This window comes from Anomalospiza imberbis, chromosome 1 (genome assembly GCF_031753505.1).
Source record: "Anomalospiza imberbis isolate Cuckoo-Finch-1a 21T00152 chromosome 1, ASM3175350v1, whole genome shotgun sequence".
NCBI classification, from domain to species: domain Eukaryota; kingdom Metazoa; phylum Chordata; class Aves; order Passeriformes; family Viduidae; genus Anomalospiza; species Anomalospiza imberbis.
Window position 1 is genome coordinate 31688699 of NC_089681.1, and position 25640 is coordinate 31714338.

A 25640-nucleotide genomic window follows, 5' to 3' on the forward strand; every position below is an offset into this window, starting at 1 on the left:
CAAAGTGCATAATCATTTATTGTTAGACCTACTGTTGTAGGCTTCATGACTTAACCTGAACTTTTTCTTATGCTCTGCTTCCTATATGTATTTCAAAAATAAAAATACTGAAAATGGCTAGATGAACTGCTTTAACTGTTCTGTCTTTACCTCTATAGAAGATTGCTTACGCAGAACAAAAATGCATTTTTCACCTGCATCTTTGTAAAAAATTGTGCTGGCTGAGGGGCTAGTCACCCACCAAATAGTTTTGTCTCACTCATTTACTTCAGTGTGTACACAGATAATGCAAAGAGGTTGTCTTTCACTCCCAAAACAGGACTGGCTTTTACTCTGCCAAAGAATTTGACTGATTGAGTACTGTTCAAGTCCAAACTCCTTTGAAAACAAAAGGAAAAATGTTTATATTGTACCTGTGAGGATAAAAGTTAGTAGAATATTACAGAGTTATCCTTTCACAACATGGACACATCTAAAGGCAATATGCCTGTCTAGTTCTTGTCCTGTCAGATACAGAAGTGTCACTAACCAGAAATATCTGAAGAGCCATAGATCAGCTGCTGACGTTCTCTGAGGCATCAGAGTGCAGACAGATAGAGAGGGGCTGCTACATTTCATACACTATACAGCCTGTTCCAGATATCTTGCGGGAGAAAAAGAATAACTAATGTGAAGAATTCAAATTCTCGTCTTTCTTTTTATACCACAAGCATCTTACTTCATAATCTGGTGACAGACTATCTCAAATACCCTAAAAAGACTGAATTAGTCACTTAAAGATACATACATATGTAGCTCTAGTGAAATTATCCTCTGTTGTTCCACTTGCTCTACTCAGTATTGCTTTTCAAAGTTCATAAATTTCAGAGGTCTAAATGTAGCAGTGTAAGCAGACTAAACACTTATATTTAAAGTGGAGTAAATTCTGCCCTGTAACATAAAACCAAAATCCAAGGCTATTTCAATGACCTAGTAACAGTGGCAGACATTTGATCTCTTAATTTTAATAATCGGTTTTTCAAGGAAAGTACCTGTATAATATTTTGGTTTTAATGTCTCTATTAGGCACCTATAAGGCATCCAGGTTTTGGCAGATTTGGATTTTAATAATGCACACAGATATTTTTAGGAAAAAGTGCAATATATTTTTAATGGACACTGGCAATTGCTTTAGAAATTTGGATTTTTTGCAACAAATCTATATAATTTTTAAAGATCCCTAAAGTGTTTTATTTACAAATCTTCCTACCTGTTTTTAGTCTGACCTCTCCCGATTCTCAACTGAATTTCAGTCAGAGGGACAACATATATACTGGTAAACCTATAGCGTAAAAAACACTGTGGATGTCATGTATTGATGGATATTGCTTTGTAGCAATATATTTCTTCCTGTAAAAGAATAAATATACTCCTGCTAAGCACCATTATAGAACTATGACTGTGTTCAGAAATACAGGAAGGTAGAGTCAAGATGTGCTGTTATACCAGTATTTTTACAGTGATGTAGCCTTCTATCTAGATAAGACTTTATGCACGTGGGTTAACAGCCACTGCATCTTATCTGTGTGGTTCCTCATCCTCTTCAATATTCTCGTCTGCACACAGACATGTGATAGCAGCAGCCATGTGCTGAACTCTTGAAACACCATAACTGAATTGATGCTGTGCATGAGGTAGGTAATATCCTGCAGTTTCTCTTGCACATATGTTTTCCTCTGCTCAGTGTCCCACTGATATTGCAGGTGGAAGCACAGGTGTAAACAGGAGGAACTATTGGGCGTCTGAGGACAATTTGTTTGCATGTCACACTCCATTTTTAAAGCACAGTATTAACCAATGACCCTTCTCTTTCTAGAGCTACTGTTTTTAAAAGGAAGTAACATTCTATCTTCTGATGTGCTTTTAATATAATCTAATGTTCAGGAAACTATACTTACTAAGATTAAAATGGGTTGCTTTCTTTTAACAAAATGTTAATCTAAAAGGGATAATGTGAATCTTAAATCCCAAAGTGTTAAAACCAAATTATACTGTAATTTGAAAGCTAATTATAGAAAAGCATACAAAAAGAAAATATCCGAGTATTATTACAATATCTCTCTATATATAATATGTGCAAAATTTAATACACAAGGTTCTTGTTACTCATCTGTGGGTTTTCTTTAAAATAATGTTAACTTTAACTTATTTAAACCAATATAAGTAGTTTGATGTTACTCCTGGGAAACAAAGATTGTCGATACAAGAACCTCCATAGCTTGGAGGACAAGCTGAACATGGGACTCCAACTTTATATGGTGCTTCTCCAATCCAATTCCCCCTGAAAATAAAAAATGAAAATAATGATTAATAATTTCAGAGTGGAAGAAAAAAACCCATTAACCATACTTGCTTTGAGTGATTAATGTCTCCACTGATATCCCATAAATGCTCTGTTAGTTTACTTCTGCAGTTTACTGATAAACATTGACCTAGCAGTTCCCAAGAAAGAGCAGGAAAATGACCATGTGAATCCAGGCCAGTAATATCCATTCCACATCCTTTAGTCTCAGTGGTGAAGTCCCAGCTTTCTAGCTTTTGCTACAACCAAGTGATTTTTGGTTCCCTGATCCCATGACAGAGTATTTTTTACTGGAGATCTATATATTTATGAAAAATAGCAAAATAAACAGTGGTGCAAGGTTTTCCTTGAGCACGTTTTTCTCTGGCAGTTATCTTAAAAGTTAGTGCTTGGAAGATGGATAAACAAACCGAGTGAAACCTTACTCTTAGGTTGCATCAGCCTAGGTTCACATTGTGAAGCTCTAAGGCTGAATTCATGTTAGAGAAAAAGATAAGAAACTATTAAAAGGAACTGGACTGGGGCATTTCCAGAGGTCTCACAGATGCAAATGAGAGAAGGAGGGCTCCTGTTTGGTGAATAGAGGTGTGCAATAGACCCTAGGGGGAAAGGGGTACAAAGTCTGGAGAGTGATCATATGAAAAGAGGCAACTCTGAAACATCTAGGAACATCTGAAAAACACATCCAAACTTTTAGGGGTTTATATAAACCACAGACTTTTAGAGAATCATGTAACACTCATGATGTAGGCAGAAAGTTAAAATTAGATTTTTATTTAAATGTTATGTCTCACAGAGCAGAGAACTTTCCTTTAGTTTGCATGTGACGTGGAATAGCAGTGAGTAATGCAATTATTTATGAAACATTTTGTCACTCCCACCTCCCAGCCAGTAACACTGGCTCAAAAGCCCTGGTCTGGGTTGTGCCTTGGAAGAAAGTAGGAATCTCAAATAATCTGCTCATTCCTACTTCTCTTCCAAATGAGTACAGCAGACTAAGTGCTCAGGAAATATATTTAGTCTGATAACAGATACGGAAATTCAGAGTTTGCTGAAAACTGCTTTCTGCTTCATTTTCTATGCAACACATGGCGGATTTGTGTGAGACCACTAGCTAATCTGGGGCCTTTCTAAACTGTAATTGTCCTCCTTAACTTTAGGGGGTTTTCACTCATTTCAGAAACATAAATATTTTTCTGTGTTACAGCATGCCATCAGTGAAAATTACTGGAGTTCTAAATCCTAAATCTTTGCCAAATTCCAATCTTAATAACTCAGATTGGGGCTGTGATATTCACTCCTTTCCTCTTTAGAGGAGTTTCTGATGTGCTGGTTTCTCAGAAGGACACAGACTTTACTGAGTGGCAAAGAGACTTCTGCGTGTGTGCCCAAGGACTCTAAGCCCAATGTCCTTAACTCAGTTAAATCTAGAAATACAAACTTAATCTAGGGAAGACCATGCAATATAATTTTTATGACCCTGCAAGAAGTAGATGTAGAAATCATGATTCCACTTCCTGTGACTGAAAGGTCCACTCAATATCTCACACAGAGAAAGAGCTTGCAACATCAAGCTTTAGTTTGCTGTTCAAGAAACTGTGGAAATTTTAGATTCAGAAAATAAAAAATGTCATTAATTCATTGCTAACTGATACACAAACACTAAATTAGTTTCCAAAAATGCCTAATGTATAAATCCATTTTATTCCTATATATGAAAATGAGATAAGTATTCCAGAAAGTTTATAATTTTTTTTTCAAATTAGGATACATTAAAAATTATCTTAGAATCTTTGATTTCATCTTGTCCGTGTTGTGGAGCTGTAAATCAGATAGAGTCTTTGCCACCTAATCTTTGCTCCCTGACATTCATTTCCTACCATCCTTTTCCAGTAAATATTAAAGACAAAAGGACAGAGAAATCTCCTTGATTTCCAAAGGTGTTTTTTTCCCCAACTAAATTTTCTTACTAAACCCTATCTCTTTTTCTATTGCAAAACCTTTAAAAATTCTTTTTACTCATGTAACAGCTACAGTAATGACATATTCTTGCATATTCTTTGCCACAAATGGACCTGTGCCACCAAAAGTTTATGGAAAACATGCTCAGTTAATTATACTCAGGGTCCTATACAGAACTATGTCTTTGCCTAATGCACAGTCAGAGCAAGCAGCCACTTACACTGTCTGTGTGGCTTTTGCAACAGTGGTGCAAACCAGACCGCAAATTGAAACTCTCCCAGAGCCACACTTTACTGACTCATTCTGCACCCAAAGGCAAGCTTGGGATGATGTCTAGGAAATGCTGGCAGAAAATTAATTTCTGCATTTTAACCTAACACACACCTCTGCAAGTTATGGGATATACGGCCACCCATGGGTGTCTGTGAGCTGTATTTTAACAGACCCTAATATGGAAGGCAAGATGAGATAGATTTGCACACATGCAGCTTAGGCTGATGGACTTTATACGGAAGCAATGCTACAGATTATGTAGCATGGTCATAAGCAAAGGTATCCTGTGGGCAACATGTATCAAAGAATGAATCACAGAATGGTTTGGGTTGGAAGGAACCTTAAGAACAAACTAGTTCCAACCCCATTGCCACAGGCAGGGAACCTCTCACTAGACCAGGCTACTCAGAACCCCATCCTGTCTGGTCTTGAATACCTCCAGGGATGGGGAATCCACAACTTCTCTGGGTAAATTGTTCCAGTGCCTCACCACCCTCACAGTAAAGGATTTCTTCCCAATGTCTAATCGAAACCTACACATCTTAAGCTAAGGCCATTCCCTCTTGTTCTATCACTACATGTCCTTGTGAAAAGTCCCTCTCCAGCTGTCTTGTAAGACCCCTTTAGGGACTGGTAGGTTGATACAAGGTCTGTCTGGAGCCTTCTCCTTTCTAGGCCGAACAGCCCCAACTCACTCAGCCTGCCCTCATAAATGAGGTATTCTAGCACTGATCAACCTGGTGGCTCTCCTCTGGACGTGCTCTAACAGGTCCACTTCTTTCTTGTGCTAAGGACCCCAGAACTGGATGCAGGTCTCCAGGTGGAGAGCCAAGTAGAGAAGGAGAATCGCCTGCTGGATGCATCACTTTTGATGCCCAGGATACAGCTGGCTTTCTGGGCTGCAAGCATGCCCTGATAAGTCATATTAAGCTTTTCATCTACAAACACCCACAAGTCCTTCTCCTCAGAGCTGTTATCAATTCATTCTCTACCCAGCCAGTACCTGTGCTTGGATTAACTCAATCCAGGTATGTTTGGCCTTACTGAATTTTGTAAGATTTGCACAGGCCCACCCATCACTAAATCAAGAGCCTGATCTATGGGGGGATTGCTTACCTGGGGAAGTCTAGTCCACCATGCCTATCTATAAGAGTGAAGAAATAAGGAATTCAAAGTAAAGTGAAGTCAGCAGAAAGAAGGAAGAAAATAACAACAACAACAACAATAATAATAATAATAATAATAATAATAATAATAATAACAGAAAACCAGTTTTTTGCTTTGTTCCATACACATCAAGTTGATTCCTTTTCTTCCTTGTATACCAAAGTCATACATTTCTGTATGTTCAGATGGAAAGCTTGAATAAAGGAGCAGTCCACAGAAAAAGCACCAAGAGAGGTCATGCTGCAGAAAAAGGAGTAAGCAATCCTATGAGAGGACCAAAACATGCACAAAGTATAAAAATAAACAAAAATAAAAGAGAGCAACTCACTTTGGGGCATAGTTGCATACCAAGTAAACAGCTCGCCGCCAAACAGATCCCCAGACGTTCATATTGTGGCATGTGTGGATTGCGCAGCCTATACGATTGGAAGTGGCCCAAACCATCTGAATAAATATTTATTATTGGTGAAGTCCAAATTGAAAAGGAATATACATATACATATATTTATAGATATACACATACATTTATTTGAGAGAGAGGCGTATATATACATCATAGGCAAGTTCAGCTTTGGACATGAGATTTTGAATAGAGGAAATTTATATAACCTGTGTGTAATGGGTGCACATGGGTCCATAACATCGCATCGGACACCTAGGGTTGCAATCTTGAGGATAAGGGAAAGCATAATCCTTCACCTCATCATACCATGGCTTTACCAGCTGGAGAATAGATCGGTACCTGGAAAGAAATGAAAGAAAAAAGTAGTTTTAGATTTCTCCTCATATCACCAGGGTCACAGTTTTAAGCAATAATATTCTCAAGCCAAACAAACACTGACAGATATAGATATATTCTATAGATACAGACATAGAATACTGGATGACACTTGCAGCTGTCCAAGATCTGGATCTCAAGGGCTGTTCAAAGGCTGACAAACTAATTGTTTTGTAGGGTATCCTCTTACCTTCCAGTTCTTACAGACAGGTTCTGACCTAAAAATCTCAGAAGATAGGAAGGACCATGGTCCCAAATGCATGTAGCAGCCCAGGCCTCAGCAGATTTGGCAAGAGTTTCATCCCAAACCTGACAAAATAAAGTATCCTTAGCAGTAGAACAGAAAAAAGCGGATAATGATTATAGTGCTAGAACAAAAAAAGCAAGTACTTTAACTCACAAATACACTATTGTGATACATCAGTTCTGGAACTAAGATGAGAATGTGGAGCAGCCTGTACAGAATCCAGTGGGATTTGCCCTATTGCTGGAAAGAATTCCTGCCCCTGTCACTGGAGGAAGCCAAGTATTCTGATCTCTCCCTTTTTTTCTGGATAAGTCCTTCACCAAACAGGTATTCTCCTACCATTTTCCCTTCTGTGTTGATGAGATCCATGTGTGGAAAGGAGTGAAATGTTGGCTTGGGCTCAGAAAGTGAAGGAGAGGAACACAGGGAAGAATAATTCAGCATAGGTATTAAATGCCCCACAAAACCTCAACACATTTGAAACAGGACCTCAGGAGTATCTATAGCCAGAGACAATGTGTGTGGCAGCTCTTCATATTTGAGGTCACAAGGTCAAGAAAGGGATTCCACAAAGGCAAAGACTATGGATCGTTTCCAGGTACAGTATGGATTTCACTTCTTTATTCTGCACAGAAATTGGCATTGCTCACTGACTGATATTAAAAAGATAACAGCTCTGTAAGAACAGACAATTTGACTTCTTAAGCTCTCCAATGTTTGGTACATGACAAGTGAACTTAAACACTGTCTCCTTTATATGCTTTGCCTGCTCAATTACATGCTTGATTTGTAACTCTGCTCTTTTCTCCACAGCAAAACAGGTTTGTCTCAGAAATAACGGAGATATTGGCAACAGAACCTACTGCACCACTGGAACTCCTGATAAAGAATATCTCACTGATACATTATAAGTGAACACAAATCCTAGTATATCTTAGTGTTTAAGGGATACCCAAGTAGGTTGTAGATTCTGGAATTACATATATATTTGGAATACCCTTCTTGGAGTGTTTAGGTACAGAATAGTTGTAGTGAATTGCAAGTAGAAAGGCAGAACAGAATGTGGTAAAATCGTTTATGCAGACCATCAGTGCTTTTTAAACACAAACACAAACTCATATATCTTGAGTGGTTACGAAATAGAGTATGCTCTCTGAGGCATGAAATAAGAGGCAAAGTCAGAAATTAACTTATCAAAGGATGAAGTGGCCCACATCCCAAATATTTTCAGTACTATGAGCTAATAATGATTTCTAACACCAAATTCAATTTTAATTTCACAAACCTGAAGAGTGCAAAGACTGATCACTGACTAGGACAATAATTCATGACCTGACTCTAGTACATTGTGAAATTTCTCTTAGTGAGAAGGACAAAATTTAGTAAATGTTATGAAATTGCTAGACCATTGAACCAAGCTTTAGCAAATATGGAGTGGATAAGGTACCTCCTTGATTAAAGGTGAAGAAGCGCAACAGAGACTAGTAAGACTCCTTAACATAAATCATTTTCCATTCAAGTGGAATCACCTTAGGGATGGTAAAATGGGTGGTGCTTAAAGAAGAGAAGGCTAATTTTACACCCATTCATAAAATTTTCCAGGACAAAGTCAAAGCAACTTGCTAGTACAAGGACAAAAGACAGAAGACTTAAGAAGAAGCATGCTACAAAGGAATACTCATCAAGTCAGGGAACACTTTTCAGCTCTGAAAAATTATGGGAGTTTCTTGGAGGAGCTAGAGATAAAAAATCCAAAAGCCAGGATATGCTCTAGGGCCCAAGGCAAAGAAAACTGTGCATAGACATTTCTTCTGCTTTGTATCTCTGCCATTAAGTTTACTAGCTGCATGTGACCAGCGTATAAAAAAACCCCTTTATAATCCCTGTGGTACAGCAGCGGCCCCAAAAAGGAGGCTTAAAGAGTAGGTACAAACATAAAAGAGTGGCTGGGGAGTGTGCCTGAGAGGCTGGGGCCACAGCCAGTGTTTGGAGCCTGCCCAGGCCCAGGGGAGCAGAGGAGCTCGCAGATCCAGCGCGTGGGTCCAAACACAGCTGCCTGGTGTGCATCCATAAGGGGCTGCTCTGCCAGGACTGTGACACCCCATAAACACCCTCCTGTGCTGGGATTAATCACACTTCTGGCACGAATGCTCCTGCCAGGAGGCTGAACATGAGGTTTGCGTGCTTGCTCCCAAGTGACCTGTCTGCACTCCCACAGTAATCTAAATGTGCACTGTATTCGCACAAAGAGTGCCAACATCCTGACTTCCACCCAGCACATTTTTGTGTACTGAACAGCCTCACAAAATAGCATGTTAGGTGTTTCAAAGAAATGTGAAGAATGGACTAGGTTTTCACTATTAACACTCTCTAAACAAGGCACAGTCCCTGCCTTGGACAGCAAGGGCATTTCTAGTTCACTTTTGCTTCTCCTCAGCTTCATTTCTGGTTATCAGGAATCATCTGAAGCATTGGACTGGTAAAGTTTTGAGGTGTTGTTTCTAACTCAGTTAAAATGTTTTGAGTTTGTCAAGTATAGTACACTCTGCTTTCCATTATCTATTTACTCTTGATCCCTCTCTGGACAGATCAAATTTTAGGCAAACATAAAAAAAAATGGGAACAAAGAGAAGGAAAATTACTGACTAAGGAGTAAATGGGAGGGGACCATATGCAGCTTCTTTAAATTTCCTCCATTTTTTCATTAGCAGACTGGTGAAAAGCCTCTATAGAGTCCCCTACTGCTATGTAAATCACTTGTATTTCATGGGAGAAGTTGATTGCCTCACCTCTGTTTTTTTTTCCTTTTGCTTCATTTTTTCAGATGAAAAGGTGGTCTCAGTCCTTCTAGGACTAGCTCTAGATGATCACCAGAAGAGGGGAATACATAAAGGAGACCTTATAGAGTCTTTCAGCACCTGAAGTGAGCCTACAAAATAGCTGGAAAGAGACTTTCCGCACTGGAATCAAGAGACAGGACAAGAGGGCTTAAAGTTGAAGGAAGCTAGGTTTAGATTAGATATTAGGAAGAAATTCTTTAATGGGACGTGGTGAGGCACTGAAACAGGTTGTCCAGAGAAGCTGTGTATGCCCCATCCCTGGAAGTATTCATGGCCAGGCTAGATGGAGCTGTGAGAAAACTGGTCTAATGGAAGGTGTCCCTGCCCATGGCAGGAGGGTTGGAACTGGATGATCTTTAAGATCCTGTCCAATCCAAACCATTCTATGATCCTATAAAAAGGCAAACAACTAATATAGGCTGAATGTGAAAAATATTATCGCATAATGACCCAAAATATTATAAGAGACTGTGACATTAGTTCACCCTTTCAAAAAAATGTCTGATCCTGAGTCCACAGTTGTACTAATTTTTATCACAGTTAAGTCCCCTGTTTTGGGCATGTAAGAGAACAGAGCAAAGACATTTGGATTTGGAAGCCATGTGGTTTCATTACATGTACATAAATAAATAGCATACCAAAAAGAAATGCAAATATATCCTAAAAAGAGAAACTGAAATATCTTGAAAATGAGAGGGACAGTTTCTCTACAAGGACAGAAATTAAAAAGCTCAAGCTAATTAGCAAAGAATTTAAAAGGAACAGAGTAATAAACAAAATTACAAACTGAAATATGGGCAATCCAGTGCTCCTATTAAACACATCTGATAAAGCTCCCTGGCATAAACACAAAATTGTAAAAGAGAAAAAGGAGAAAGATTTCCATACTCCGTGGGTTCTAAGATCTAAGAAGGTGACTCATCCTGAAATGCTGATCATGCAAACTCCCAGTGCCAAACTATGATCATCCACTCCCTGGGGACAGCTAATCTTCATTTACTAGGTTGCAAGTAGTTGAGGAAGAAGTCACCTTCTATCCAGTATAACGATGCCTCCCAAACTCCAGATCACTGCTTTGGTCCAGCACGGAAACCTTCCCACTTCTCAACTGGGTCTAACTGAGCCACAATAGAGTTAAAGCCTGTCACCACACTTCCACTGACGACTTGAAATGAACATCCTTTGGCCAATTTATTTTTCTTTCTTGAGCCAAAGATTATTTTCCTAGAAAGCTCTCTGACTGTGCTCTCTGTACTGCTCCCTGCAAAACAGCACTTCCAAACTACATCTCACTTGAAAATTGCCAAGAGGTCTGAACACAAGGAACAGGAGACAGTGTTTCTACACGGGGAGTTTCAACACCTGAAACCACTTCATGAGGCAGCTCTGGGGTGCTCTCAGCACTCACACAGCATGTGCTTGCTGAGAGTTAGCAGTAAAATCTTAGCTTTAATAAAGTCAGCAGGAATTTTGCCAGTGAGCCAGAATTTCACCCTAGATTTTGTTTTTTTTCCCTCTGTAAACAAATAGTAAAATATTTAATCCCCAAAATGTGTAATAAGCAATAGAGTGTAAAACAAAGCATCTTTCATGTTGAATGAAATTTCTTGAAGCACAATAAGTGGGCTTCCTGCACCAAGGATAGCCTTTTAATATTGTGGATCACAGTTCCCTTATACATTTCCTTTTTATAGCTGTTTATATAGCTGTCTTTCAGTTGTTTTTAGATAATTTCCATGTAAAAAGGATGAAGTTATCTTTTTGTGCTTGGTTGGAATAGGAGGTCCTGGTCACAACTATGCTCTTAGGTATTAAAACAATGGTGAAGCTGAATAAACATTCTGATGATGAAAAAGAAAAGACCTACAATATTACAATGATCTGTCCATGACATTTGTTGAAAAATAATTGGCTATTCCCTTCCTACTTTGATACCTCTGTTTTAATTTGAGGAATTGTGTACATAACAATTTTGAACTATAACTTGAACTTAGAAACATGTTTCTGCTCATTTTCATTGCAGGTAGAATTGCAGTCTTTAATCATTTAAATGGAGAAGTTTCTTCTTGACACTGCTCAACAAATGTCTTAGGAGACAAACCTAATCACTCAAATGACAATGACCTCTCCTCATCTCTGCCAGTGCTCCGAAATTACTATTAATGGCAACAGCAAGGATTTGTGATCTAAATGCAAAGGGAACAGAATACACAGCCATACACTGTATTCATTTTCTCCTTCTGTGTGGATATCTGTAGGTAAACTGGATGTTTATAGATGCACTTAAATTTACAGCCCTCATTGCCACCAAAAAAAAAAAAAAAAAAGAAAAAAATTGTGATAAGTGGAAGTGCTCCTTTCCTGACAGTGCCAGCAGACAGACTGTGAGAGAGAAGATGTGAGCTAATTGTGGAATCCATAAAGATATGTTTTTATCTGGTAGCCTAAGGACTGTGCTAATGATCATTGTGAAACACTCAAGCAATCCAAACCTGTGTTTTCATTCTTCTTTTGCCATCATGATCTATAATCTTTCCCAGCTCATTTTTATTGCCAGCAACAGGTAAGCTCTTCTTACTTGCAAAAGAGCACGAGACAACCTCGGCAGAGCATTACTCTGGATGTTAAATACCAGCAGCAGACCTCAGTACCTCACTGTTTGTGGTTGGTCTGTTTGTTGTGGGGTTTTTTTTTAAATGACATATCAACTAAGATAATACTATGTATATTTCCCAATGGTAAAACTTAAAAGCAAAACATACACACCCTGGTCACTCACTACCTTCCTAGGAACTCCCTTGGTCAGGGCTGCTGCCCATAGTGTCAGGACAGCTGCGGTGTGACCAGACCCTCAGCTGGCTGCCATCAACTGTACAGCTGAAGTGACAAATACTGGGTAGAGATGAGAACACAAATCCAGAGCAAACAGGTGAAGTTCACTGTTCTGACCACTCCCTTCTGCAACAGCTTCTTTACATAAGTGCAATTACATGAAGAGACAGCAAATGAAATACTGGGATATGCAATTTGAAGAGAGTGCATGGCAACACTGCTACATTTTGAAGCAATAAAAAGTGGCATTTTTTTTCCAGTCTTGGAACCTTATTTTTCGTTTATATATGTTTACTGTGGATTCATATTAGTGATATTCAGATTGGTATTTCACACAAACAGATCTATAGTGATTCTTAGGCATCTCAGAAAGATGAGACCTTCTTTTTAGCAATGATCAGTTAAAAAATTAGCCTTTCCACCTCAAACATTATTTTACTCTCCAGTAGCCCCCTGCTTCTTTTTGTTTGCCTAGTTGAAGATCAAAGGCTCTTACTTCCAGAATGGCAGCAAGCAAGAAAGGAGAAAACCTTGACTCAAGCAATTTCTTCCTGTGATAAAAACACTGTGAAGCCAAGGGATGAAATCCAACATGTCCAGTCCATCTGTGCAGCTGCATTCTACAGCTGCTCGTGCAAGTCCTAGAGTGGATTAGCAGATGTAGGCTGCTACCCTGGAACACACAGGTCCTGTTCTCACAGGTCACTCAGCCTTGCACTGCTCACACCACTTGCGCGTGCAGCGGCTGTCTCACATCCCACAGCAGTGCGCAGGGCACACAGGAGTCCTTCGTTCCCCTTCTCTTTCATATAGTCAGACCTGTAGCATTTTCAAGTTTAGAAACTTTCTGCAGGACCTCCCACCACGTCCACTACCCCAAATCTGGCAGAAAGCTTAATAAAACAACCCAACAGCCCTTCTGCCTGTATACTTTTACAGCAGAATGACTGACAGAGCCTAGTCTTTTTGCTCCCACTTTTTTCAATACATACTGTGTGATGAAAACATATGAGCTCATTGGAGCTCTTACAGAGAGATGTGGCAAACTTTATATATTTATTTAGGCTCTGAGATCATTTGGACTTTAGACTCTCTCTCTCTATATATGTTTTTGTTTTATCTCAACAGCCACCTGTTAGAAATTTTTATATGTATATTGTAATTGGTGCCTACCACACAAGCAGGTACTTTCTCACATACATTAGGTAATAATTAGAAAGTTTACACAGAAAATTTCCAGTCTACCCTCTAGAGAAAAATATCTTGATGGGAATCACAGCTCTGTATGTCATTCTTCTGAAAATAAACAGAAGGTTAATACATCAAGCTGCTTGTCCAACAATCCACTGCAACTCAAAGTAAAGCTGTGCAATGCTTTATAGTAAATTTACTCTCATATATCCAAACCTCCAAATATCTGAGTCACACTTCTGAAGAGCTCAGTATTTGAAGGTCTGGCTTAATCCAGGCATCACCAGACATATTCCCAAGAAACCTCACTGCCAGAAATACTTTTCTTATGAAAATTCAAGTCTGTGTTTTACAAAGAAGTTTATATTCCTGGGTGTCTATGCGGTGCAAGCAAAGTGCTATCATTTGAAGCTTTACCACTGTTAGTAGTCAATTTTCTTTCTTCTAAAGGTTGTCTGCACTTCCTTTCATGTTTGACATCAGGCTTTGAGACAACAAGAAATAAAGAAAATTGGTATGCTGTCAGATTTAATAACAATAAGCTTCTCTGATATGCTATTATTTGTTTAGCTTTTGGAAAAGTCAAATATGACAGCTATATATCTTAAAATATTCAGTGCTTTTCTAACCTACTGCAAGGCATATTTTAATTGGCAACAGCTTATCTTAGAAGTGGTAACAAAAAGGACCAAACTCTAGCTCCATGCCACAATTGGTTAGAAGTCTGAAAAGGCACGTGTCTGACCTCCATCCTTTTAAATATGATCAGAACAAATTGTATTTTCTTAGAAACACAAAATGTGAATGAAATTTTTTTTGTGGCATTTCATTCTCTTATATACAGAAAAAAAATCTACATTTTGCTTTTCTTTGTTATTAACCACTGAAGCTTTCCATCAAAATAAAAAATATTCATAATTTCTTTAAAAGTTTTCAAAGAAAATACATTTTCTAAGTAGCTCTAGCTGAAAGACATGACAGCATGACACAAAAGAAAACACATAGAAGCTTTCTCTTTCTGCAGAATAAAGAATAAGAACAATAGTTCTTTATTCTCAGAAAAAGAAAGCTCAAGGTAAGAGTCTTTCTCTTGATACTGATTAACAGATATCACTGACACATAGCTGTGCAAAACTAGTTAATTCTCAGTTTCATTTAAATAGACCTCAAACCCCATCCCAGGGCACCTGCAGATGCATTTATACATGGAGGAGCCTGAGCTGAAGACAGGAATCGGTGCACAAAAAGCAAGCAAGGGGCTATCCTGGGGCTTCCATTTTTGCTGCCTCCAGGATACACATTTTCACAGACCTGTGATAGACTATTTATCTTTTCAGGTAGAGAAAGAGGACAAAAATGTTGAGAAGGTTTAAGGTTACTATCATCTCCATTCATGTATGAAACAAAGTACTGTGTACCTTGGATCAAGATTCTTGTGAAAAATGCCCTGTCTCTGTTTTTAGCCAAGAAGTTCAAGAGGTGCCACATTTAATAATAAAGGAATGTCTAATTCTGAGGCCTCTGGGCAGGCTGCTTTTCTATCTGAGACTTTACTAAGTTGTTTCTTGTTTGTTTAAACTCCTAGAAGGCTTTCTGTTAATACTAAATTTAAATAATGTAAATATTCTTTTCTAAAACACCATCAAGATGGATGTTTTAAAATTGTTATGCATAAAACATTGGAACAGAGCTGTAGTACCAAATCAAGTTTAACACAGTCATGTTTTTTCCACAAAATTTATCAATAACAGCATTTTTGGGGAAGTTCTTCAGATTATTCAAGGAGTGCCTTCCAGGAAGGGTCTTTGTTGCATCCCAGGTTTGGTCTTTTCCATTCAACTCCGTAACAGGTCTTCTATCATTCACTCTGAACACAACAGATGGCTTTTGTACTTCTTATCAGTAACTCACTTGGATTTGACCCTAGATGAACACCAATTACTGAGACTCAACAGGCTTTTCTAGCTTTCTGTCAATGAAACTGCAGGAAAAATGGGCAACACCCTACATGTCAATGATAGCCAAGTAGTTCAGTGCTGCATTATTGACACTGGTGTACTAGGAAATATGTAAGTGGCTAAACTCACCTGTGAGGCAAAAAAGAGCTAGGTAAGTCTATTATGCCAAAATCAGCAGAAAGTAAGCTCCATTTACTCCTGCTTTCTCTCTGTCAGTTGCCATGCTGTGCCTCCACTGCAGAAAAAGGCTGAGTTGCTGCTGTTGTGAAACAACTGCTTCCTTTCCAGGCTGTGATGCAGACAGACACCATTAACTGTAACCATGTGAGCCACATCAGTTCCCTCCATATTATTTCAATTTTCTGAGAGGATCACTATTCCAGAATTCATTTGCCCATGACCTTCAGACATTCCTGGTGCTGGGTTATGGTACCAGGCAGAAGAGACATACTTAATTGGCTAAACAGAAGATCAAGTGGTAGGAGGCAGAAACTGGAACCAGTGAACATATTCCACCATTTTACCCCTTCTCATTTGTTTTTACCTCACTCGTGAATTCCCAGCATAGAGCAAGCTAAAAGCCATGGCAGACTAGGACAGGAGGCCCACACTGGAGAACCTCCAAGTATCTTGAGCTCTCATCTGCCAGAAGACTGAGGTGGACCATATTTGCATTTATTTTGCGCTCTGGCACTATGAAAAGCATATCAACTTTGTACCCTGACTCATGATCTGGTTACTTTATTTCAAACTTTACCATGTATACAGGATTTAAGGGAACAGGGCTACTGAATGGAAAAAGTATGCTGCCAGTAACTTCTACAGTAAATTCTTCATTGCATTATGGCAGTTAGACATGCACAATTAAAATGATGGGCCTAATCTTCTTTGACATCTAAGGGTCTTGTTCTCTAATTTAACTAAGGAACTGTAAATGGAGTGCAACTGTAATTTGATCCAATATGCAGAAATATTGTAATAACATGCACATGCAAATTGAAGAAAGATAATATGCATCTTAATGCCAAGAAAACTGTCAGTAAATATGTAAAAGGTAATTTTTTGAAATGAAAAAGGATAGAAATTCTATTGGCAGTTTAAAAATGCATATAAAGATTAATTATCTGAGCTTTAGAGGGAAATATTTAGGTTAGACATTTGGAAATAATTTCTATTCCTAAGGTAAAATATTTGCCAAGAGATGTGACTGAGACCGCATCACTATATGTGTTCAAGAGTAGACAAGATGAAAACCATATGTATGTAATGCAGAAGGAAGTCCTGCAACAGGCCAGGGACAAAGTACATGAATTAAGAGACTCTATCCAGCTCATTAGACATAAATCTTGAAGGAACTAGCCCTGCAATCCTTACTCACAGACATGTACGATTTCAGTGGGAGCATGTAAATAAGCCAGGGCAAATTACTCAAGAACAAAATGTCCTTAAAGATTTAGAATGGTCTGTAAGAAACCACAATGAGAACAGTAAAAAAAGAACTATGGTAAACAGCTTTACCTGTTTATTTATCAGAAGTTTATTTATCAGAAATGCTATTGAATGGGAGAGAAAACCTAACTCACTCTTTCCATGTCTATACAAAAGGCTTTTGGTATTAAGCAGAACTTTGGAAAACTTGAAGTAGGTTTGCTGGGGTTTTTCTGACTTTGTCTTACCCATCACTTACTGCATATTCACAGAATATTTTTAAGATCACCTTGACAGTAAAAGAATTTTATCAAGACTTTCAAACTTAGAAGTGAAACAATAAGGAAGTTATTTGCATTTGTGAGCACTAACTGTGTTATACCTTGCTTCTCTGACCTGACTTTGGAAGTTACCTGCAAATTTTCTGGGACAGGAAGTATCCAAATGCATCACCTTGGCAAAGAGAGTCATTCCTGGGCCACACAGAGCACACATATTTCCAGCATGACATATGTGGACTCCTTCACAGGACTACAGGGGCTTCTTTTTGAACACAACTACTTTTCTTCTATAACAATAGGTCCTTTCCTTTGTTTAGTCTATTATGGTCTTTTATGTGCATTTACTAGAAATTAATATGCTGAAATTTTCCATTCTCTTCCAGTTCCTGTGCCATCAGCTCATGAGAAACACAAAATAACTCCTCGGTAGCTAAACTAACTCATTTCAGGCTAGTCCGGAAATCTTTTACTACTTTGAGTTCTACAAAGTGAGTCAAAGTGACAAAATTCAACCAGGGGCAGACTTTGCCAAACATAAAAGTGCAGTTACTGAACAAAAAAGAATTGAAACTGTCTGAACATCTTTGGTACATCAGCAGGCTCGAGTTTATCTAGAGCACTTTTTGCACTTAAAATCTTCAGCCAGCATTCTGCAAACATGTTTTTGAGTACGCAAACCTGCCCTCTTTACTATACTTCAAACATGCTACTGCCAGTCCACTAATAATTATGTTGATCCATACCAGGCTCAGGACTCATCCTTGCAGGGCCAGCAGTGAAACTACTCATGACTTGTCTTTTGCTATGGCTCTTCAACAAGTTACTCAGATAACCTTAGAGAAAGAACTCTTAGCTAAAACAGATTTTCCCATTTTGCATGGAAATGCCATGGAGGATTGTGTTCAGTGCTCATCAAGGCCCACTTATATAAGTTACTGCTTCAGCATGCAAAGCTTTAAAGAGCATGTCTGTACACAAGCACCTGCTTGACCAGCTTTCGCACAAACACAGTGATGTGGGATACAAGAAAGAACATATAGACTTTGAAGAAACTGGCCTCGAGTGGGGTTGACTGTAGAAAAGGTAAAAAATAACTTCTGATCCTCATAGGAACAGATATTTCATGAAAGAATGTTTTAGAAGCCTAAAGATAGTACCAATGCACACTAAAAGACATTTTATAAGACTCAAATTTCAGTTGGCAACATCTTGCAAATATTTACTGGCCTACCAAGTAGCTGAGATGCTCCAGAAAGGCAACACAGGTCTCTAGAGTACAGAATTAGCATTCAGAAAAAGGGATTTCTTTATTCACGTGCTTCCACTGGATCTACAGATGTACATAATTTTCAGACTGGACAGCTGCTGGCAACTCTACACCCCACTTTTTCTGAATCATGAATTTTATGGAATCTTTCTGCTTTCTCCACAAAAAATATACAAAGACCAATAGACGATTTTCACCCTTGGTCAGGCCAAAAGTATGGTGTCATCTTTCTCTCTACAGGTATGCCCTCAGCTTTTAAAGCACAAGCAAAGACTTTCTTAGGATGAGGAAGATAAAAGTCCAAATTTAAAAAAAGACTCACTAATTCTGCAATATAGGCCTGGAAGTTCTTGGTTTCTTCCATTTTCCTTCACATATACACTGACTGGATTTGTACCTGCAGAAAAACTTCCAGTTGAAGGCATCAGCAACTGCAGAAACCAGAACCAAAAGGAGGACTACTTTAAAATCTAACACACTGGGTGCCAATGTCCCAACAGGAAGACTTACCAAAGTGTAACTGGCACAAGAAACACCAGTTTCTTTCACTGGGGACTGATAGAATGTCTCCCACCATGTCTGACTCCCCAGCTTTCTGCTTTCACAGGGGGCTGCATGCAACAACAGGCTGGGGCAGCACTCAGACCCACCGCTCCCAAAGAGAACTAGAACACTTCCCAGCTCTGCTTATCTGAATTTCCCCTGCCTAACCCATGTGCAGTTACCAAGTCTCTCATCCAAAGTCCTAGAGTACATAAACCTTCTAGACGGAAAGGATAGAGAGAATAACGCCCAAGGAGTGTGAAGTATCTGAAACTGCACTGAACATGTGAGAAGCAGACCGGATCAGGGAGAGGAACAGAATGTGTCAAGTGGAAAAGCCCAGAAAAAGGTTGGGTGTGGAGAACTGGAATCACAAGAACCAAACCATGCAACCAAACCCTGAAGGGGTTTTATTCCCACCAGGGAGGTAAAAATAAAAGCAAATGTAACTGTACAGAAGTGAGAATGTGATATAGTAATTAATGGGAAGAACAGCTCCTAAAAGAATTAGGAAAAAACAACAAAACACAATTTAGTATGACAGTGAACATAGATAAGATGAAAGAACAAAATTCTAGCACTTCAAAACTGCTTAGTTTTTCTCTGTTTCCACACACTTAAAAAGATTTCCACAATCTACTGCATCTGTAAGCAATTCCAGCTCTCCAACATGTGACATCCGTTTTAGTCATTGTTAGGGAAAATGGGATAGGCCATTTTCTTCACTACCCCAGAACTTTTCCATAGTATTCAGGAAAGGAACACACACTCTGTAAGGTCCTTTCAAGCACAAATGCACATTGTCTGCTAGTAATGACAATGCGTTTGTTGTCTTATTTATGAAAATAGGTACTGAGAAACATAACATCTTTTTTATACAGCAGCAGCAACCTCATGTCCCTGTAAGATACAACAGATGCTGCGCCACACACTGAAATTATTCAGAGACCAAACAATGGACAAAGCCAACTCAGTTACTGATAATGGTGTTTCCAGTCTCAGTACGGCTTACAGCACCACGTCATCTTCAAGGCCTCCCTACCAAAATCCTTCTGTAGTCAGAGAGGTAAGAAGTTCCAGAGACAGTGCCACGACCACAATGCAGATGGCAGAGCACACCATGTGTGATGTTGCTCACTGAGCATTTTTTGCTCTGTAGTTACATGGGACACACACAGACTTACACAATTTTAAAAGAGAATTGGTGGTAGAGGCTGCCACTTGGGGATTCAAGCTCAAGTTGCCCTCTGGATCATTACCTACATAGCTTGAGGTGCTGATCTGAATTCTGCAGCATGTAGTCACAAAGTACTTTCAGACTGGAAAACCAAATGTAAAAGAAAGCCTTCAGTCCTTGCACTTGAGACTACTGTTGGGGCTGATGCTGCCAGGAACACAGGTACATCCTATGGCTGGCTGCTACTGGCAAAAGCAATGGTAAGAAAGGCAAGGAAAAGAAAAACGTGCTAGCTGTAAAGAGCATTACTCCAATCCTGATTTTGTATCTATGCTGCAGCAAAGCTGCAGCAGAGTACCCACCAATATAGATACAATCTTGGCAGTTTACGTATATAAGTTCAATAAAATAGGTTTAATCCAGGAAGCTTGCTATTTACAAGGGTTCTTTACTGAACAGGCTAAGAACACTGCACTTACAAAACCCTTGGGAATAGGACAGGGTGCTGGCTTCACTTAAGCAAACTGCAGGAACACATTTCTAATACATACAAGCCAAGGAAGGATATGGTAGGCTGCCATTCCCTCAGACATTACAACAAAGTTTATTTATACAGAATCAAAGGAAACATCAGTGGAGAGCACACCAATGAAAATGATGACTGAGCTTGACTTCTGACCGCTCTGGCTTTTCTGTCTCTGACCTTTCCACTTAACCAGACTTCAAATTCAGCCTATGGTCTTCATCCTGCAATATTCTGAGAGCACTAGGCATTCTGAGGTGCTGCTGGGATGTGCTGAACAGATTATATGATGAAATCCAGATTTAGGTAACATCTGTGATAGAAACATGTCCACATTGGTTAGTCATTAGCTGCTACAAAGGAGGAACTGTTATTACTGATATCCCCTTTTTATGTCAACTGATGGCATCCTGTTTCTCAAACCTATTAATTGTCTGCTGTCATATGAAAAACTGAGTCTTTAAGCATTTATTATGGTGCTGACACAACTTGTCTGTACTTTCAAAATAGTGTGAATACCCTAATTACAACGTAAAAAAAAAATTGTTGGACAACCTATGTTTAATGTTAGAGGCCCACATTATGCATGTGTGCAAAGCTGGAACACGAAGTAGCAAACACTACTTTAGCCAGTACTGCTAAAGCTGTATGAGATCACAGTGAATGTGTAACTTCTACCATACCTGCAGGAACAGATTTTTCCCATAAGTATTTTCCAATAAGGAGAAAATGTGCCTGCCACATACTTTTTTTGAGCACATTGAAATCCTACATATTAGAGAAACATTTAAAATCAGCATTGCATTTGATGGAAAGATAAAGGTATTAGGTGTACACAAACAACATGCAGTAAGAAAAACGCACGAACAGGAGACAGTGCATCAGATGAATTGCTTTGCAAACAGTCTTACCATATTGCTTCCATTCAATATGTGTGAAATAAATTAGAAATGTTCATTGGGTGTCTTTTTGCCCACATCAGGGCAATGACTTTCAGTGTACTCCACAAAAACTATGGGGCTAATGATCAGCACTTTAAACACTTTGGTTTGCATGTCATCACATACCATTCCTCAGCTCAACAAGCAGTTAACTCACCACTTCACTTATTTCATTAGGACTACACATGGAAATGAAAATTGAACAGGGCAAGTAAGAGGTTCAGAGTTCAGTATTCAGCTTTTGCTTGCTGAAGTTAATGCAGCTTGAAAAACGTAAGGACAGAACATTTTAGTAAGCAATAATAGATTAAAAAAATATTTAGTTAACTAAACCATTACAATTTGTTTAAGAAAATCAGATCACTGATTTATAGTTTGTTTTACTCTGAAATAAACAGGTCACTTACCATATATTCCATGTTGGAAGCAGGTGGGAAGACTTTGCCTCTAACTTGATTATGATAATCAAGAATGGCAATCATGTCATTCTGAGAAATGTAACGCTTCCGCCTGGCTTTGGGAATTTTTGCAGAGTCCAGATGAGCTGCCAAAGCCGTCTTGATGTCAGTGAAATTATTGTCTGACAGGAATAGATCAGTGGAGTTGGGTAACACTAATGCACTTGTTTCACAGAGAACGGAAAATAAAAGAGAACAACTGATTGCAGCAATTACTGTCATTTTGGGGCCAAAGGAGACAGATAGGCCACAGAGGTACTCTGCTTTAAGTCAGGGCAGCAGAAAGCAAATCTGTAGAAGAGAAGATACCAAAGATGTGATTCTGTACGTCTGTGTAGCAAGACAAAATGAACAAGCAGGCTGTGACCAGAAAAATCATTCTGTCAGCTCAATCATAAAAACAAACCAGGCAGAACACGTGTTGCTGAACAATTTTAAATAACTGTATTAAGTGATGATGGTCTTACTACAACACACCAAATGAAGTATCATTATGAAGTACATGGTCAGAGCTAGTAGTATTCCTGAAATAGTGACAGTGCTATCACACCCTATCAGTCCATAAACCACACTATAGATCTTAAACAGGGAGACTGCAAGAAACCTCACATCATGTTTTCCCCTGAAATTAAAAATACATCCTAGGCTATGCTTAGCCCATCGGCATGGACTGTTTTGACACAATGTGGCAGAGATAAACCAGTAGGCAAAAGAAAACACATACAGCATGAAAGTAGGACATCTTAGAAACAGCATTCAAATCTTAAGTTCACCAAGTGTGATGAGCATTGATAAAACTGCATGCAAAGCAAACTTATGGAACTGAATGGCTTACCTCTGGATTATACCAAGAAAAAAAGAACAGAGTCTATTGTTCTCCCAGTATATACAGCACTCTCCTAAGTGATGATATGAACCTTTGTGAAGAAGTGTCTCTTATTACAACCCCCCAAAGAACAAAACTGTGCTGGCTGTGAAGCTTCTGGCCAGAGGAGCTGCTGACAGCCTTTATATGTTACAGCCTGTGCGAGCCAGTCCGGGCAGCGTCCCGGCGGGTCCCGCTCAGCCGAGGCGGGCGGGAGGGGCTGTGCGGAGCACAGGGCGGCCATTGGGTGGCACCCCGGAGGGTGGGTGCTGCGGGACTCAGTCACACCCCCGGCTGATGCAGCACAAAGAGGCAGCGTGCGAGACTCTCTACTCGGCATTTCCTACCTCTTTTTTTTCCCCTCCGTGGCTGTTTTTTTCCTCATTTCCCGAGCATCATGCTGGCTGGGGAAGCGCTGTTTCACGCAGCTCCACGCAGCGTGGAGCGCAGAGTTTGCAAACCTGTTTGTTGTCCCGGTCACAGGAAGCGGAACCCGTGCACCGCCGTGCCCCCGGCCCGGGCCGGCCCGACCCGTCCCAGCAGCGCGGTGTCCCCGCCGGGCAGCGGGCGAGCGGCAGCCCGGGCGAGCGGCCCCGCTCCATCCATCGCCGGCACGGCAGCTGCCCGAGGGCTGGTCGCCCTCCGCTCGCCCCCTTCTCCTCCTCCCTCGCCCTCTGCCCTCCGAGGCACCGGCAGAGCTCCGGCGGTCGTGGCTGTCCCAAAGCAGTTACCTGAACGTCTGCCAGTGGGAAGCTACGGGAGCGGCAGGACCGAAAGCTCCCGCCACTGCCAGGGAGACATCTGTTTCCCATTAGCTAGCCTATAGCTGGAATTCTTTAAGCACAGAATGGTCCAGCCACTCGCACAGCAGAGCTAAGGGCATAACACTGAGGCCATGACGAAAGCGAGCAGAGAAGCAGCAGCAGCCAGCAATTGTGTACTGGGGGCAGCGTATGGGAGCTACTCAGTGTCAGGCTGACCCCCCACCAGGGCTGGGCGACCTGGGTCAGCCCGTGAAATGAGGCCCTTAAAAGTGCCGCTGCACTGATTTGTGACGTCATAAAGGAGCTAGGAAAGAGAAACACAACAGGTTTTTATTACACCAAAACTTACGAATGCTCAAAAGTTTCGGTAGCACTGTTAGAGAAGCAATATGGGATTTAAGTATTAAGGAAGTGCAGTCCAGTAGTTGGAGCGCAGGGCTGGAAGCCAACACTCACGCTCTCCTTTTGGCTCTGCTGCTCACTTGCTGTGTGGCCTAACCCAAACCATTTAATCTCTGTGTGCAATCTCTACAACAGTATAATAGTCTTCTACAGACATGTCATAAGGATCTAATGACTAGTGTTTGATAGTGTACTTTGTGATGAAAGGTGTTAAATATAAAGTATCATAATTAGTTACATTACTGTATGCATGCCCAGCCTGTCCAAAACTGCTACTTAAGCTGCAGGTATTCCTTTGCATGATTATACAAGAAACTTGAAGACATAATATGTCCTTGCAAGACTAGATGTTGGATGATTCGTTTAATTCAATTTTCTTTCTTCTGAAATGAAGTTCATATTTGTTTGTGTTAATGTCAGGAACTGTCTCCCCATTGTTTCAATACAATAAGAATTCTCAGCTCCTTTGAATTGCCGCAGGTCCTTTGATTTCATCTGATCTACAATAAGTTATCGAAGGGAAGACACCAGCTTAACATGTCAGGAAGTTCAGAGGGTAGATTTTACTAGTTAGTCACATTTTAAAGTGCTATAATTATTTTCTCATACCTCATGGTAGTACTTGGAGGCTCTTAGGATACAGAGCACTATACAGAACAGCAAGGATATACATGCAAATGTGAAATAGCCATAGCTTTCACATCTGTAAAACTTAGCTGTACTTCCCTACTAACAGACCAGTTTATGAGAAAATTATTTTATTTCTCTTACCGTCTAATTAATTATTTCCATGTCAACAAGCAGTCAGTGCAACTACTCACCTAAATGTTAAAAAAAAAGATTATGAGCAATGCTAATAAGCATTATTGCAAAAGCTTACTGTGAATGTGAAAGGCCCTAAAGCATGAGAGTATCTCAACCCAAGTGTGTTGTACTGCTCAGTTGTCAAGAAGGAGTTGCAAATAGTGAAAGCGTGAGAGCAAGTCTCAGGCTTAACAAGTAAGACAGCGAAGACAATCACACGCACATGTGCGTTCAGTTTTCTTCTGGAAGAGTCAATCACTAGATATGCAATGAAATTTAGTAAGCAAGACCAACGAAGCCACACTAAAGTTCTCATTAAGGTCTGTGCCAAGGAGTGGAATGTCTAAAATGAAGAGGAATGATGAAAAAACATATCAAAGATATCTGCAAGGAGAAAAATAAGAAGTGGATGGAACTATCTGCAACGTACACAAAAAGAAATATTTCCTGACTCTTCAGCCATCTCCAAAAAGACAAAGCAAACAATCAGACCTGTGATAAAAGACCATTACGGGCCAGAGACAGAGCTTTAGTGAGACTTTGAATGAATCAAAATATCTGTAAACCTATTTAAGAACAGAATGTGCCAGCTGAGATG

General features: G+C 39.7%; 1 protein-coding gene and 1 long non-coding RNA gene across 2 annotated transcripts; both read right to left on the minus strand.

Moving 5' to 3' along the window:
- Positions 1-258: 258 nt before the first annotated feature.
- PI15 (peptidase inhibitor 15) lies at positions 259-23253 on the minus strand. The gene is made up of 6 exons (XM_068186678.1): positions 23043-23253; positions 22157-22498; positions 6712-6830; positions 6353-6485; positions 6072-6187; positions 259-2320 (listed from the first exon to the last, which is right to left on the minus strand). Exons 2-6 carry the CDS (start codon positions 22427-22429, stop codon positions 2185-2187), a joined length of 777 nt encoding a protein of 258 aa, XP_068042779.1. The 5' UTR covers positions 22430-22498; positions 23043-23253; the 3' UTR covers positions 259-2184.
- LOC137477302 (uncharacterized) lies at positions 20856-21678 on the minus strand. Its single transcript, XR_011000938.1, has 2 exons — positions 21492-21678; positions 20856-21121 (listed from the first exon to the last, which is right to left on the minus strand). It is a non-coding gene; the product is annotated as an uncharacterized lncRNA (long non-coding RNA).
- Positions 23254-25640: the final 2387 nt, after the last annotated feature.